Source organism: Gastrolobium bilobum, unplaced genomic scaffold, assembly GCF_033153095.1.
Source record: "Gastrolobium bilobum isolate Gb01-03AN ecotype WA unplaced genomic scaffold, APGP_CSIRO_Gbil_v1 utg10751, whole genome shotgun sequence".
NCBI lineage: Eukaryota > Viridiplantae > Streptophyta > Magnoliopsida > Fabales > Fabaceae > Gastrolobium > Gastrolobium bilobum.
In genome coordinates, this window is record NW_026899781.1 from 1 (window position 1) to 16,466 (window position 16,466).

The following is a 16,466-nucleotide window of genomic DNA, read 5'->3' on the forward strand; positions in this document are numbered from 1 at the left end:
AGGATGTCAAAAGACTCATTGCTGCCCAAGAGGTTGTATGCTGTATTACAAGGAAAATGCTGATCGCACTAACTGTGAGTTTTGTAAACATGACAGATACAATGTTGTGAGGAATGGCAAGAACACAAGCCGCAAAGTGTTTAGCAAGATGTGGTACTTTCCTCTCGTGCCTAGACTTCAAAGATTGTATTCTTGGAACAAACAACTGGTCACGTAATGGCACCGGGAGCATCATAGGGATGACAAATTTATGATGCATCAATCCGATGCCGAAGCTTGGATGCATTTTGACGAGGCGAATCCTTTGTTTGCAACAGATCCTCGTAATGTCCATCTTGGTTTATGTTCGGATGGGTTCGCTCCTTTCAAACAAACGGGTAGAAATTATTCTTGTTGGCCTGTGATTGTGACTCCGTATAATTTCCCACCTTCCATGTGCATGCGAAGAGAGTTTTTATTCCTTACAGTATTAATCCCTGGACCCTCCAATCCAAAAAAGAATATAGATGTATACCTTAGGCCTCTGATAGATGAGTTGAAGATGTTGAGGAGTGAAGGGGTTCTGACGTATGATGTATCATTGAGGCAGAATTTCACGATGCGGGTCGCCTTAATGTGGACAATAAATGATTTTCCTGCATATGGGATGTTAAGTGGATGGCAGACATCGGGGAAACTTGCATGTCTGGTTTGCTTAGAACGAAATGTCGGTTTTACCTTGCAAAATAGCCGCAAGGTTTGTTGGTTTGACACTCATCGGAGATTTCTGCCACACAACCATCCGTATAGGAAAAATAAAAATGCCTTCAAGAAAGGGAGAGTTGAAAGGTCAGGTGCAATCCATCCTTTAAGTGGCAATGACATATGGGAGAGGGTGAAGCATATTCCAAGTGTTGAAGAGACACTCGCTTTGAATGAAGTAGAGGGGTATGGCGTAGATCACCATTGGAACAAACACAGCATCTTTTGGGATCTACCGTATTGGAAAGATCAATTGTTAAGACATAACCTTGATGTAATGCATATTGAGAGGAACGTGTTTTGCAATATTCTATACACTGTGATGGACACCAAAGGATCAATGAAGGACACTCTAAATGCAAGACTAGATATAGCTAACATTTGCGTAAGGCCGGATTTGCGTTTGGTTGAGGACACCAGGGGATGGACTTTCAAACCTAGAGCACCATATACACTGAACAAGGACAAGAAATTAGAATTGTTGCGCTGGGTTAAAGATCTAAAACTCCCAGATGGTTATGCGTCAAAGTTGTCGAGGTGTGTTTACATGAATGAGGCAAAGTTATTCGGGATGAAAAGTCACGATTGTCATGTTTTCTTTCAGAGAGATTTGCCAATGTATGGAGTATACTCACTGAATTGTCAATGTTCTTTAGAGAGATTTGTGCTTCTCAGCTTAATGCTAAAAGGTTACGGCATCTGGAGGCAAGCGTGCCAATAATGCTATGCAAGCTGGAGATGATATTTCCTCCGACCTTTTTTGACTCAATGGAACATTTGCCTGTTCACTTGGCTTACGAGGCAAGGATTGGAGGTTCGCAACAATATAGATGGATGTATCCGTTCGAGAGGTAAGATTCTTTTTAATGTGTTTAGTTGAGCCACATAATGCTTAGTTTATAACAGTAGCCAATTCTTGTGATTGTAGATTTTTAAAAACACTGAAGGATAAGATCAGCAATCAAAATTACGTTGAAGGCTCAATTGTTGAAAAGTATCTCATCGAAGAGGCAAGTAAATTTGCATCGTACTATTATCCCACTGAATACATATCAAGATGGAGAGGAGCCCCTCGAAACGATGATGGCGGTGATACGAGTGGTCAAATATCAATATTTAATTATCCAGGACGTGTCGTAGGAATGACAAGTAAGTCAAATCTTGAAGGAAGGGATAAGCAAGTAGCGGAGTGGTACATTCTAAACAACTGTTCAGAGGTTGCTCCCTACATTGAGTGAGATTTTATTTGTTTTTAGATTAGTGCCAAATGTTAGGACTGTCTGTGGTTAAGAGGGGATAAGAATAATGATCATTTTTTTTATTACAGTTGCTTCTCCAAATGGTTCTGCTCCAATAATTCCAGCTGGCCAAATTCCGAACTTGATCAGCTCATTTCCTCTCGGTTTCCTGTATGGTTTCGAGAGCACTTTGTTGCGAACACATCAGCTGCACATGATGTTGCATGGAGTTTAGCTGACGGAGCTGCAACAATTGTCAAACGGTTAAGAAAATATATCATCAATGGTACAGGTTTGCAACCGTAGAAGCGAATGTAAATACATCTTGCTGTAACTATGGTGTATCTGTTCGAGGTAGCCTGGTCTACGGTACTGAGGACGACTACTATGGGAAGCTACTTGACATAATTCAATTGGATTACAGGGGGGAAAATAAGGTGACTTTGTTTAAGTGTGACTGGTTTGATAACACTCCACGTGGGAAAAAAGTTGATAAATATGGCAACATTGAAGTTCATCAGTCAAGGAGATATACAGTGGGATATGACCCATTCATAGTTGCTCAGCAGGCCGAACAGTTTATTATACATCATACCCTACAGCCCCACAAGGGTGGATGGCAATTATCAAAACCAAAGCTCGAAATATTATCCCGGACTCCAAAGAGTCCCAAACAAATGAATTATCTGAACCATTTCAAGCTAATGTGGGAGATTTACTTCCTGTAAATATTGTAGAGGATGATGTGCCAATCAATCTCTTTGATTCTGCTGCAGAGGTAGACATGATTCCTATCCATGAGGGGAATGAGGAATCAGATGATGACGAACAAGAGACTTATTCAGATAGTGAACCTGAATTGGACGAATATGAGACTCCAGAGGAAGGCGCACAAGAAGAAGTAGAAGAACAGGATTCATCCGAATGATCATCCTCCATATGTTTATTGATGTTTGTTATGCTAAAGACATTTATCAATTTGTCTTGACTTGTAAACTTTATTAAGATTGTTGTTCCGTACATTTCATTGCGCTTCGATTATTTATGATAGAGCTCATTAGTAACTTGTTTATGGCGAGGTATTGCGTATTATTTTGTACATATTCAAACATTATTTTTATAAAGCTTTGTAGATGGATCATTCTAAGCCTGACACTGGTGCATGCAGTAGAGGACGTGCCCGTCCTATCACCGCCAGCAGAGGAGATAAGATAGAGCTTGTGATGCCTCCCACATGCTTATCATCCTCCCCCTCTACTACCGACTCTGTTATGGGTCCCATTGGTCTTCCTCCCACTCCTCCTACACTTTTGGGCGTGCCAGAGCAGGTTAAAACTAACTCCAATTTGAATAAGTTAAATATTAATATTTTATTTATAATTTTTGACACTAACTGCTTGAATGGATATCTTATTTGACTTTTGTAGGATCCATCCCCTTCCTCTTGTGTGGGAGATACTTCTTTTGCCGAGGAGCCACTGTGGGGATCAGTTGATCCTGTCACCAAAAAGATCTGGATTCGTCCGTTAGGGAGAACCGAGTAAGTTTTCTTTGTTACAATGAGGTACTAATTTCTTTATTTTTAACCCTGTTGTTTATATGCTAATATTTTGATTTATTTTTACTATCAGGTTCTACCCATATAAAGAACCCAACAAATACCTGAACAATATGATTTTTCGAAATTACACCCACACATGGGGTTTTTGGAAAGATGTTCCACCCAACCAAAAAGATGCTTGGCGTGATTCTTTCTTGGTAAGTTTGCCCATATTTTGGTTACTATACCATTTTTATCAACATGCATTTTAAATTAATCTCGTACATGATAATGTGCACTAATCGCTTGTCTCTTGAAATATTTGTAGAACAACTTCAGGTGGTTGCCCGAACACCGTGCCGATTTGATAGCTGCTTTCAAATTTAAGGTTGGCAAAGGGTATGCTAACAAAATTCACAATTTGAGGTATGACAAGGGTGATAACTCTTGGTGTCATTCTGAAGCTAAGCGTATCATGTTGGAAAATTGGGCCGTAGATGAGGGCTTTCAGGCAAGGTCCGCCCGAAACAAGCAGAATAGGGCGCACATGGAAGAAGGCACTTATGCTGGCGGCTGCATTTCTATCTCCGAGCATAAGAGAAGAATTGTAAGTGTGCATAATTTTTTATCTCGGTATTCTATATTTTGCACTTGTAATTAATTAATGATGCCAATTTTTATTTGCAGCAAGCTTCTGGGGAGGTGCCCCCAGATCAGGTTGAGTTTGCTACATTTCAGAGAACCCACACACAAGAGTCTAAAGCAGGGACTCGACGGTGGCTTAACAACACATCCAGACAAATAGCGGTAAGTTATTAGTTACCATATGTTTGTTTGATTTATTAGTGTTTAATTCACTTCATGGTTATTAATATTTTGTTTTCTTTTTTCTTGCTTGTAGGAGGGATTCCAAAAGCTCCAGGAGGAGACACAAACACAAGTGACAGACGATGGAACCGCCTCCTCTCAAGTCGATAGCAATGAACTCTTCATTAAGGCGACTGAGCCATTTAATAAAAAGGGAAGAATTTTTGGCCTAGGAGCATCTGCTAGCATCATGAAGAGTACCAAGCGCCCCTCTAGACAACTTCCAAGTGTTTCCGAAGGTAAAGGCATTTATAGTTAATTGTTTCAAAATTTCACTCCCTAGTCCATTTAAATTAAATACAAAACACTTGACCTAAGCATGTGTTCTTATTATTACAGATGAGCTTGCCAGAATGCGAGAAGTGACTGCTAAATTGGAGGCAAAATTGCAGCAGCAAAAGGAGCAAAGGGAAAAAAATGGAAGCCGAATTGCAGCAGCAAAGGGATAAAATGGACACCGAGCTAAGGCAACAAAAGGAGAAACAGAAAAAGACGGATAATCTGTTGCAGAAATTACTGAACAAAATGGAGAAGAAGAAAGAGAAGAAGAAGCAGAAAAAGATGATGAAGAAGAAGAAGACTGTACACTCCTCATCCTCATCCCCATCCTCATCGCACACCCCTACCTCATGATGTATTCGAAACTTTTGTTTATGACTACTTTTTTGATACATTTTTCTAATTGTATGAGATTATAATGTTGGTTTGTATGAGATCATAGTGTTGGTTTGTATGGGATTATAATTTGTTAGTTTGTATGAGATTATAATTTCTTAGTTATTTCGTTTTAATGAGACATAAGTATTTTTGCTATGGTTGTACTGTTTACAAGTTTGAAAATAAATTAATTTAATTTTTTTCTAATTTTTATAATTTTGCGACGGAAATTCATGGACATTCCATCGCAGTTGTAATTTTTATATTTTTGCGACGGAAATGCATGGACATTCAATCGCAATTTCCGTAGATTATTGTTTCCTTGAAAAATTTGCGATGGTATTTTTCACTATTCCATCACAAATTTTGGACCTTTTTTTATATTTGTTGACTGAGTTTTGCGACGGTATTATAATATATTCTCGTCGCAAAGTCTTGTGATTATTTGCGACGGGATTTTCATTGCATCCAAATTTTGCGATGGGATTTTCAAAAATTCCATCGCAAATTTGCGACGGTGTTGTAATATATTTCCATTGCAAACTTTGCGATGGGTTCTTTCCTAAGTTACTTTGTGATGGATAATTTTGCGACGAGAATTTCGTTTCAAATTGCGATGGTATTCGAAGTATTCATGTCAGCATTTTGCGATGGAAAATAAGTGTTTTGTGATGGTTTTTTTCGGTCGCAAATTGCGTCGGATTTCATAACAAGAAAATGTCGTCACAAAATTCGTTTGCGATAAGGCTTTTATCGACAGCTTTTTTCAATCGCAAATGGAGTTTGCGACCGATATTACCTGTTTTCTAGTAGTGTGTATAAATAAATATATATATATATATATATGAAAAAATATTTCTACAGCCACTTTGGATAATATGTACTCTCCGAGAGTAGATAGTTATAACATTAAAAGTTGTTTTTTTTCTCTCTCTCTCTCTCTCTTATGTCAGCAGACAGGTTCTGAAAAGTAAGTGAGGAAAGAAAAAAAATAACTTTTAATGTTATAACTATAGTTATAAAGGTTAGTAGCTGTAGATAACCTTATCTAAAGTGGTTGTAGAAATGTTTGCCTTATATATATATATAGAGATTAAAACTAAAAAAAGGTGTTAAAGTTTTACCATCCTGGGGTGTTTGGTAAAAACAAATATTTTAAAATACTGGGAAAGTGAGATTGAGAATTTGATTTACTCACGTTTGATATGATCATTGAAATTTTTTTTTCCAGAAAAAGTCGGATTCCTAAGATTCATATTTATGAAGAAAAATTCTATCTTAAAATAGGTGGTATTTTGAGAATCCCATATGGTGAGAATATTTGATAATTTTTTGGAACATAATTAACCCCAATCCACATTCCCAATAATATTTTACGATATCAACAAAACATAGTATTAAAAAAATTAACCTAATATTTTTGTGAATATTTTGATTTCCTAAATAACTTTTTGGTAACATTTATGAGAAACTCATTTTTTCATCATATTCTTAAAAATTGTGATTCCTTAGTAAAAAAAATTCCTCTACTGAACAGTCCTTTTATGCTTATGCACATGAGAACTAAAACCCATTTTTAAAGGCTTTTGACTGTGATCACGGAGTTATAACTTGATGCAGGTAAATCTTTGGGTATCCTCATTATTGTTTCTAGTATTTTTAATGGGAGTTCAAATAATTTCATCCAAAGTATATTTTGTGGTCCTGCTTTGTGCACATTATAATAAATGCAAAAGCTTGTATTGTATTGACCCTGGTTAAGTGACTGAATCCCATTCGTTGCAATGCAATTATTGTCATCCCGGGTAGGGGTTGTGATGTCATTTTATGTTTCCACTTTTCCATTTAAAAAAGTTGATTGAAGCATTTTCTGCTTTACATCTATGTGGTTGCTTTTGGACCTTTAAATTCATTATCATCATCATTATCATGGTGTTACAGGATAAACTGTATTGCTATATTATATGATATGTGCTTAGAAATAGTGTATATCAGATGTATATTAGACTTATAGTCGAGGTCTCAATCACTGCGCACAAGCAATAGGCTAATAGTCAAGGGGTGAGTGTGTGCACAATATGGGCAATATCAGTAAATTGGTTAAAAGTGTTTACCTAGATCTTTAGGCTCTTATTTATAGAATCATCTTCCTAGGCTTGGGCATTTTGAGCTCCCCCAACTGCAGTAGGATTTAACTCCCTTTCTGTTGGGATGTGATCCCTATCTTGTACCTCTTGACTGTTTAGAACTGTTGAGATATTTATGACTCTATCTCTTAATAAATTTTTAAATGGATAATTGAGATATAATATTCTTATCCATAACACATGGCATCAAGATTATACATTGCTCAAGAAATCGCAAGGGGCTTGAAGTACACAAACAACTTCAATGATAAGAATTATGTCCATGGCAACCTAAAATCAACAAAAATCATATTGGATGATGATCTCTATCCTCACGTCACGTATCCAATTGTGGACATACTCTTCTTGATTTGGGTGCCTCAAAGTTAACCACATTGGCACTCAAAGTAATATAATTCAAACCACTTTATCTAACCGCAAAAATGGTTCAAAAGTGTATTGTGGGAGTTAGTCAATCCACTGATATGATGTCCAATGACCGCAATTTCCTTTTCTTTCTTTTTTGTTGTTGTTGAATTTTACCAATTTTTATGTAATGTTGAGTTGGACTTGATTATTTTCTTGGCTAAACATTGTCATAATATTTCCAGCATGAATTCATTAAATCATTACAGCTAGCTGCAAAATATCAGAACACTGTAGGGTGGTACGTACGTTGTGTTCACAAAAATGTAACAATATTTATGATAAAAACATAGTACCATTAAACATGATGCCATATCTTGTATTATCACAAATCAAGTATACAAGTTGATAGTAGAATTACTCTGCACAGTTTAATTTGATAGTAGAATTAGTGTAATTTACTTTATAATTTTTTAGATATTTCAGATCTAACTTTTTTTCAATCTTATTTCATGGTTTTTTTGCAACATTTTTGTAGCATCTAAATGAGTGAAATTATTACAACATAAATGGCATAGTCATTCAAAATCTAACAAAAGCTTCCACCATTAACCTGTAGAAAGTTTAATGACCCTTAATATCTTCATCTTCCAAGAATTTTCTATTATTATACTTGAGAAACACATGACGACATCTTTATGAACATTACTATGTAATTTTTTACTGAGAATATGAGATATCTGGTGAACTAGCTATTTGAAGTTTTACTCAACAAATACAGTACACATCTGAATTAAGTCACCAATTCATTTTTAAAAGTTTAAATTTTTAGTTTCCAAAAAAAAAAGTTTAAATTTTACTGTTAGCCATGTCATGTCAAAAGAAATATAATATAAAATTATTAATTTAATTTTTATTTTAATTAAAATGATTCTGTATATATATATATATATATATATATATATTTAATATATATATATATATATATATATATATATATATATGTATATATATATTTAAACAATATCACTTTGGTCAAAAAACGCTGAAGTTGCATTTTTCTTGAAAAGGGATATCAAAAGAGCAAATATACTGGTAGATACTTATGGCCTCTGAAACACGGAATCGCCATTTTTTGTGAATTGTGTGTGTCGGACACGTGACCGACACGTTATACGCTCCGACATGCGTTTGATATGCAGTTAATATTTTGAGATATGTGATTAATGTTCGGACACATTTTTTTTTTAGTCTTAATTTTATTTTATTAACTAAAAATAAAAAAATATTTATAAATCAATTTTTTTCTGTTATGAAATTTTACATAAAAAATTAACAAGGTACGAAAAATTATTTTTGTTTATATTTATGTTATGAAATTTGAATATTTGATTGGTTATATAACTTATTATATTAAATATAAATTATATTATATATATTAAAAATATTATCTAATATCGAAAAGTGTCCCAACATGTCAAAATATAATATTTTTTAAAATTAACGTGTTAACGTATCATATCTCGTGTCCCATGTCAGTGTATATGCATCATAGCTTACGGTATATCAAGCTGGCAGACTTTGGCATGGCAGGTCAAGATACTGTTGGTCAACAAATTAGCGTGACTTGTGAAGTACAGCAATTATTGGGAAATAATCGAGTGAGAGTTGTAGTTATGAGTGGTCTAGTATACTGCGATGTATGATTTAATCAAAATCCTTTTTGTACAGATTTCGGATGAGAAACTGTCATCCCATTCAATTGAATTGAGATGTCCTGGATCTGACATGTCTCTTGGGATAAGTAACATGAAGCTAATGTATTGAATACTCCCAAGAAAAAAGGAAGAATTGGTCTATGGACGAATACACAAGCATACGTTTCATGCTTGTTTGGGTAAAGCATAAATGTAAGATAAGAGATGAAAAAAAAAACACAGTTACCAATATAATATACTTTAAAAATTAATGAATATAATGTAAGTTAAAAATTATTTATTAAAATAATATAATTTCAATAAGTTTCATCAAATGAACCCCATAATTAAGTAGATAGGGTAAAACCTGTTATCACCCGCACGGGCTCCACGCCTCCACCAATAAGACCCAGGTGGGATTTTTTTTTGTTTTTAATATTATGGGGTACTGAAACTCCGTACACCTATTTTTTAAAATTGGCAAAATTATATATCATTTCAATCTATATCTTTTTTAATATTTTCTTTTGAGTCCAAATTTTTTTTTAATTTGAGGAGTGGTGTATGTACACCGATGGTACTACTAATACATGTTACCACTTACCACCAAGCTGTCTGATCCACGGGATTGAAATTCATTGAATTATATTGCTTTAAAAAATGATTTTGAAGTTATAATATTTTAATATTTTTTTAAAAATAAACTGTATTATTCTATTGATAAATGTGCTGATAATAACCATTTTATTTGCATTTAAGCTAATAAATTAAGATATAATTACCGGGTTTTTCGATGCCCAGTGAGTAATGAAATTAAGAATCAAGGTTAAAAAAAATAAATAAGATGTTGTACTTATTTTTTTTATACGTATTTTATGTACTCACTTTTTTTTTTTGGGAAAATTATCTTCTCATCTTCAACATATTTATATCACAATCTCAACTAACATTCACTTTTTTTTCTCTTTTCTTAAAATTATAATCTCACGATGTTGGAAAAGAGTAGATATAAAAAAAATATAGATATAATATTGGGTTTGTTTTACTAAAGTTACTTTTTTTTTTTTTTTGATATAAATGGAGGGCCTAGCCCAGCAAGAACTACAACTGTAACTGATGCATGCTACAATTCACATGCTCTATCAGCAAATTCAAACTAAAAGAATTCCATATCAAATCTAAACTAACAGGGGGAGACTCAAACAAACATAATTCTTCACCCTTGTAGTTTAACCCTATCTTAGCAAGAGAGTCTGCTAAGACATTGCATTCTCTAGGGATATAATCCACACGGAAATGCTTAAATTCCTTGGCTAAGTTCCTGATCCTATCTGTTAGAGCAGCAAACTTGCAGCCCGCAACCTCATCTCCAATGCAAGCTATGGCTTCCTTGCTGTCACTTCCCACCCAAGCCTGGTTCAGATTTAGATGCATAGCTAATTTGATCCCCTGCAGAATAGCACAAAGTTCAGCTTCCAAAGGAGATGTAGCCCCTATACCGTATGCAAAACCCTGCAGCCAATTTCCACTTGATGAACAAATAAATCCACCACATGCACTTCTTTTGGTAGCTAAATTAACAGCCCCATCCACATATATTCGAACATCAGGATTCAAAATCACAAGGCTAGGTCTGCAATTATTAGGAATTTCAGGATCTAATTTAAAGGGTTCCTTATTTCTACTTCTCTTCATTTCCTTTAAATAGCTTAAGATTCTAAGCACTGGATCCTGTGGTCTAGTAAATAACTCCTCATGAATAGATGCATTCCTCCATTGCCATATAAACCAGCAAGTTACCACAAAAATTTCATTCCAAGAATGCCAGAGATGGGATGAAAATGGCTTAGTCAGGTTTACTCTAAACCACTCCAGGTCCTCAGCACAAAGAAAGCTGTTAGGGATCTTACCAGCAAACCAGATTTCCCATATGCTCCTAGCAGAGCTGCAATCCCTCAACATGTGCATCAAAGTCTCACTGTCCTGTACACAGATGGGGCACAGTACTTCTCTTCCACTCCAGAGACTAGTAATGCTCCTCACTGGCAGCTTATTGAGGCAAGCTAGCCATAAGAAGACAGCTAATCTATAAGGACCTCTCCATTTCCAAACTAAAGACCAAATTTTATCCCTCTCCAACTTAGGCTCAAGCAGTAGGCAATAAGCATTTCTGACCACTGATTTACCCGAAATTACTTTCTTCCAGCAGAGCCAATCATCAGAACAACAGGGATTTGGGACAACAATCTTGCTCAGCCTATTACAAGTGAGAGAATCCAGAAAGTTGTTTAAGTAGTTCCAATCCCAATCCTTTACTCCAGTGTCTACCACATCATAAACCTTCAGGTGCAGATCAGTAATAGGAGGTTTTACTGCTGCAATCTCCAGCAAGGGACTCTGCCAACCTCCCCACAAGTCAGTCCAGAAAAGTACAGTCTCACCATTCCCAATATTCCATTCTAAATTCTGGTCAATCTTGCTTCTTGCAGCAACAATATGCTTCCACAAACCCGAATCACCACTCTTGGAGGTTAGACTACGATTAGGATCAAGTTTTCTACCATATTTTCCAAGCAAAACTTGAACCCACAGACTGTTTCTATCCTCAACAATCTTCCAGGCCAGCTTGTGCATAAAGGCCTCATTTTGAAGCCTAAGGTTGATAATTCCCAGCCCACCACACTCCTTTGGTTGACACATTTTCTCCCAAGCTACATAGTGGGCTTTTCTTTTGGTTTCCACATCACCCCATATAAAGTTCCTCTGCAGTGATTCAATCTCTTTACATACATGTACTGGTATCAAGTTGTTCTGCATATGGTAACAGGGAATGGCTGAGATGACACTTCTAGCCAAAGTGATTCTTCCTGCCATAGAAAGGCACTTGGTCTTCCAGCCCTGCAGCCTCGATTGAACCCTGGCTGTGACTTCCGAGTAGTGTCCCCTTCCTATTCTGCCATGCCTGAGCAAAGCTCCTAGGTATCTGCCAAGATTTTTGACAGTTTTGAACCCACTGACATCAGCAATAGACTGCATGGTTTCCACATTCGTGTTTTTAGAGAAGTAGATGCAAGACTTCTCAAAGCTAACACATTGACCAGACATTTTTGAAAACTTGGCTAGGCAATTGATGATACAGCTGAGTTGGCTTAAGGAAGCTTCTGCAAACAAAATTATATCATCAGCAAACATGACATGAGAAATTTGAGGTCCAGATCTGCCAGCTCTAATGGGATTCCAAGCTTTACCATCCACTTCATCCATGATCAAGTGTGTCAGCTTCTCCATACACAGAACAAAAATATAGGGTGATAGAGGGTCCCCTTGTCTTATTCCCCTTTGAGATTGAAAGCTAGGAGTTCTGGAACCATTCCATAGCACCTCCATAGTTGGACTGGTTACACAACCCATGATAGCTTCCACCAATGATCCAGGAAACTTCAATTCCACCAAAACTGATCTAATAAATTGCCAACTCAGTTTGTCATAGGCCTTTTCTAAATCAATCTTGATGGAGAAGAATCCCTTTCTACCTGTCATCCTGTGCATAGTGTGAATGAGTTCTTGGACAATGATAATATTATCCTGAATGTGTCTCTTAGGCACAAAACTGGCCTGATTTGGGGATATCAACTCTTCCAGCATAGGTTTTATTCTATTAGCCAGAATCTTGCTGAAACCTTTATATATGGTATTGCAGAGAGCTATAGGCCTGAACTGCTTCATCAGGCATGGCCTTTCCACTTTCGGGACTAGAACAAGGAGGGTGTGGTTTATCTCCCCAAGCTTATCTGGGTGTTTCAAGTAATACTGCATGCTGATATTGACTTGATCTTTAAGCATCTCCCAAAATTTTTGATAGAACATTGCTGGATACCCATCAGCCCCTGGGGCTTTTAAAGGAGGCATTTGAAAGAATGCTTTTCTCACTTCTTCTTCAGTTACCCCTGCTGCCAATCCCTCACTATGATCCTCCCTAAGCTTCGGCCAGGAGTTAGTGGTTTGGATCCAGAAATCTTCATCCTCAGTTTTCTTGAACAGATTAATAAAGAAACCCCTTGCTAGATCAATTAGCTGTTCTTCTTCAGATACCCAGTAGCCCTTATCATCTTGAAGTTTCAAAATCTTATTCCTTTTCCTCCGGATGACAGTACTAGTGTGATAAAACCTAGTATTCCTATCTCCATCTCTTATCCACTCACCCCTGGATTTCTGGAACCAGATTTGTTCCTCTAAATCAAGGATGTCTTCAAGCTCCTTCTTTAAACTAGCTTCCAATTCCTCAAATTGACAGTTGTTGTAAGAGCTAAAACTCTTCTGGATTCCCTCCATTCTGGCAATAATCTTGTTCTTCCTTAAATGAGTGAAACCAAAAATGTTCTTATTCCAATCTTTCAGCTTAGGAACAAGAGCATTTAGGTTATCCAGCAACCCAACCGAAGAAGACCAACTAGCTTTTAGGAAAGGTAAAAATCTTGAGTCATTTTGCCAAGCAGCCAAATACCTAAAAGGCCTTTCTTTCCAGTTACTATCCTCTTTTATCAATCTGACTAGAATAGGATTATGATCCGAAAATAGCCTAGGCAATGTGATAACATCAGCCTCCTCAAAAGCAGCTCTCCAAACCTCATTGCCCACTGCTCTGTCTAGTCTTTTAAAAACTCTTTCTAAGTGTAAGAATTTCGGCCCTTTCCAAGTGAATCTATTGCCTCCACCTCCTAAATCCAAAACCCCACAAGAGTTGAGCATATTAGCAAACTGATTGCACCTATTAGTATCCACAGGACCTCCTCCTTTTTTCTCGGAGGCCATAGCTACCTCATTAAAGTCACCAGTCAGAAGCCAAGGTTCATCCATACCCCTTCCCAGATGTTTAAGTTCCTCCCAAAGCAACTGACGAATCCTTACTTGAGGGCTTGCATAGACAGCAGTCCAATAAAATCCCTTTAAGTCTGGAAAGTCCACCCACACATGAACAAACTGTTCATGTTTGGCAACTAGCTTTATTTCAACATCCCTACTATTCCATAACAACCAGATACCACCAGCAAAGCCATGTGCATCAACAATTATATAGTTAGAGAAACCTAAGCTACGTATTATTTTAATAGCTTTAGAGCCACTCACTCTAGGTTCAAGAATGGCAGCCACTCCTATACGATATTTCCTACAGAATCTGGAAAAAATATTCTTAAACTGTTTTTTTGCTGCTCCCCTACAGTTCCAAGTAAAAACATTCATTATGAAGACTGATTAATTTGCAAGTTTTCAAAGCACTTGCTGCTTAACACATGCTTATCAGAGCAAGCTATCCTAGTTACAGACATCTCCTTATCATCAACATGCTCACAGACGACAGCCATAAGAGAGTTATCAGGTTCTTTATGAGAGTTAACAGGTTTTACATGAGTAAGTTCAAACTCCATACCTGATTGACTCACCCCCTCCTTACTAACCACAAGCAAAACTGGATCAGGAGGTTCTGGCTCAACTCCAACATCTTCAAAGCACACATGCTCTTCTGCCTTTTTCTCCTCAAACTGATCCCCATCTCCCTTCTCCAAAGGGCCTTCTACATCCATCATCAAGTCTCCCCAAAGTTTCCTTTTGCTCTGTTCCCCACTTTTCTGGCCTTGCACCACCTTAGGAAGTTGCCCCACCGACAAGCTAACTGAAGCCACACTAGCAGGGCTATGAACAACAGCTCCTTTGCCTTTGTTAATTGTCTTCTTGACAACTTGATTTTTGTTTGAGAATACAGTATTTTTTCCACCAGCCTTCCTAGGTTGATTTGATACTTCAGCTGCGAATTTCATCCCCCCAATAGGGGTTTTAGCTTGACACCTCCCATTCTCATTCTCCTTATACACTGGATTGCTAATGATACCTTCTACAGATCCCTTCGCTGGCCCTGTCTCCTGACTGGTTGCAGTATGCCTATCTGGCTTCTCACTCTCCTTTGTACTCTTCTTATTAGAGATATCCTCTCCGAATTTCCTACTAATTGGAGTCTCCTTATTCTGGTAGTTTTGCTGATTTCTCTTCCTCCTCTGGACCACCATCCAGGGCCCCAAGCCTTGATTATGTTGTTCTACCACCACTTGATGTGCAGGACCACACTCCTCTGTACTCGGTTGCTTAGGCTTGGCATACTCAGGGCACGATTCAGCATTGTGCCCATATTTACCACATTTGAGGCAAATAAGAAATAGACCTTCGTACTCCACTTTCTTTCTACAGCCGTCAAGAATATATTCTCCACGCAGTGGCTTTGAGAGGTCCATTTCAATGCATATTCTCGCAAATCTGGCCCTATCCCCTGTAGATGTTGTTCTATCCACCTTCAGAACCTTCCCAATAACAGTTCCCAGTTGGCTCAGGAAAGGAAATTCACAATACTCTTGAGGCACTCCAGGGAGACGAACCCATGCCGCTACCTTGTGTATATTTGCTTTGTCAGGATCAAAGCAAGGTTCCCATTTTCGCGTAGCAAGGTAGTGGCCTAGGATAATCCAGGGACCACCAGTGATGGCTAGATTAAGGTCCTCAAGTGAGCTGAACCTCACCGAGAAGAAATCATTCCCTAGATCTGCCACTGTAATGCCACCAGCTTTGGCCCAAAGAGATTCGAGCCTCTTTTTCATAAAACCCACCCCAATTTTCTTCCCCAGCAGCTTAACTATTAAGGCGTTCCTCCACCGTTGACGCATTCTCGCCCTTGCTTCCTTGTTACTCCTAATCTCCACTGATCCGTCTTCTCTGTAGATCGTCTGGAAACCCCAAGCTGAGATCTCACCCAAGCTTGGGTCCAAAGGCTCCAAATCTGGCTCCTCTTCATCGATCAACCAGGGTAAAGAGTCTCCAGCCACTCCGTTTTCCTCCCCGGTGACCTCAGCAAAGGATCGAGTCTTAGCTTTCCCTGATTCATCAGATTGAAAATTCTTGACCGCTTCCCTCATTCGCACCTCAGTCTGAATCTCCACTCCATTCTTCGTCCTCTTAGTGCTCTTCCGCGTCATCAGCAGCGCATCATCACTCACTACCTCAGATTCCTCCATTTCAGATCCCCTAAAGAGAAACTCACAAAAAACCCTAGCAGACGTAAAAAAATCGCACGCGTGAGACGACGCGCCTAACCCATTACTTACTTTCACTTTCCACTAAAGTTACTTTATATAACTTTATCTAATGTTCATCGAAATGACATCATTTTGAGACGAAAAATCATGGTATT

General features: G+C 37.5%; 2 protein-coding genes across 2 annotated transcripts; both read left to right on the forward strand.

Moving 5' to 3' along the window:
* Positions 1 to 439: 439 nt before the first annotated feature.
* Positions 440 to 2,907, forward strand: LOC133293480 (uncharacterized). Its single transcript, XM_061492062.1, has 6 exons — positions 440 to 1,278; positions 1,398 to 1,592; positions 1,670 to 1,975; positions 2,069 to 2,271; positions 2,334 to 2,432; positions 2,549 to 2,907. Exons 1-6 carry the CDS (start codon positions 440 to 442, stop codon positions 2,905 to 2,907), a joined length of 2,001 nt encoding a protein of 666 aa, XP_061348046.1.
* Positions 2,908 to 3,112: 205 nt separating this feature from the next.
* Positions 3,113 to 4,835, forward strand: LOC133293479 (uncharacterized). Its single transcript, XM_061492061.1, has 7 exons — positions 3,113 to 3,307; positions 3,407 to 3,519; positions 3,611 to 3,737; positions 3,848 to 4,126; positions 4,207 to 4,326; positions 4,421 to 4,625; positions 4,726 to 4,835. The coding sequence occupies exons 1-7, from the start codon at positions 3,113 to 3,115 to the stop codon at positions 4,833 to 4,835; spliced, it is 1,149 nt and encodes a 382-aa protein (XP_061348045.1).
* The last annotated feature ends 11,631 nt before the right edge of the window (positions 4,836 to 16,466 follow it).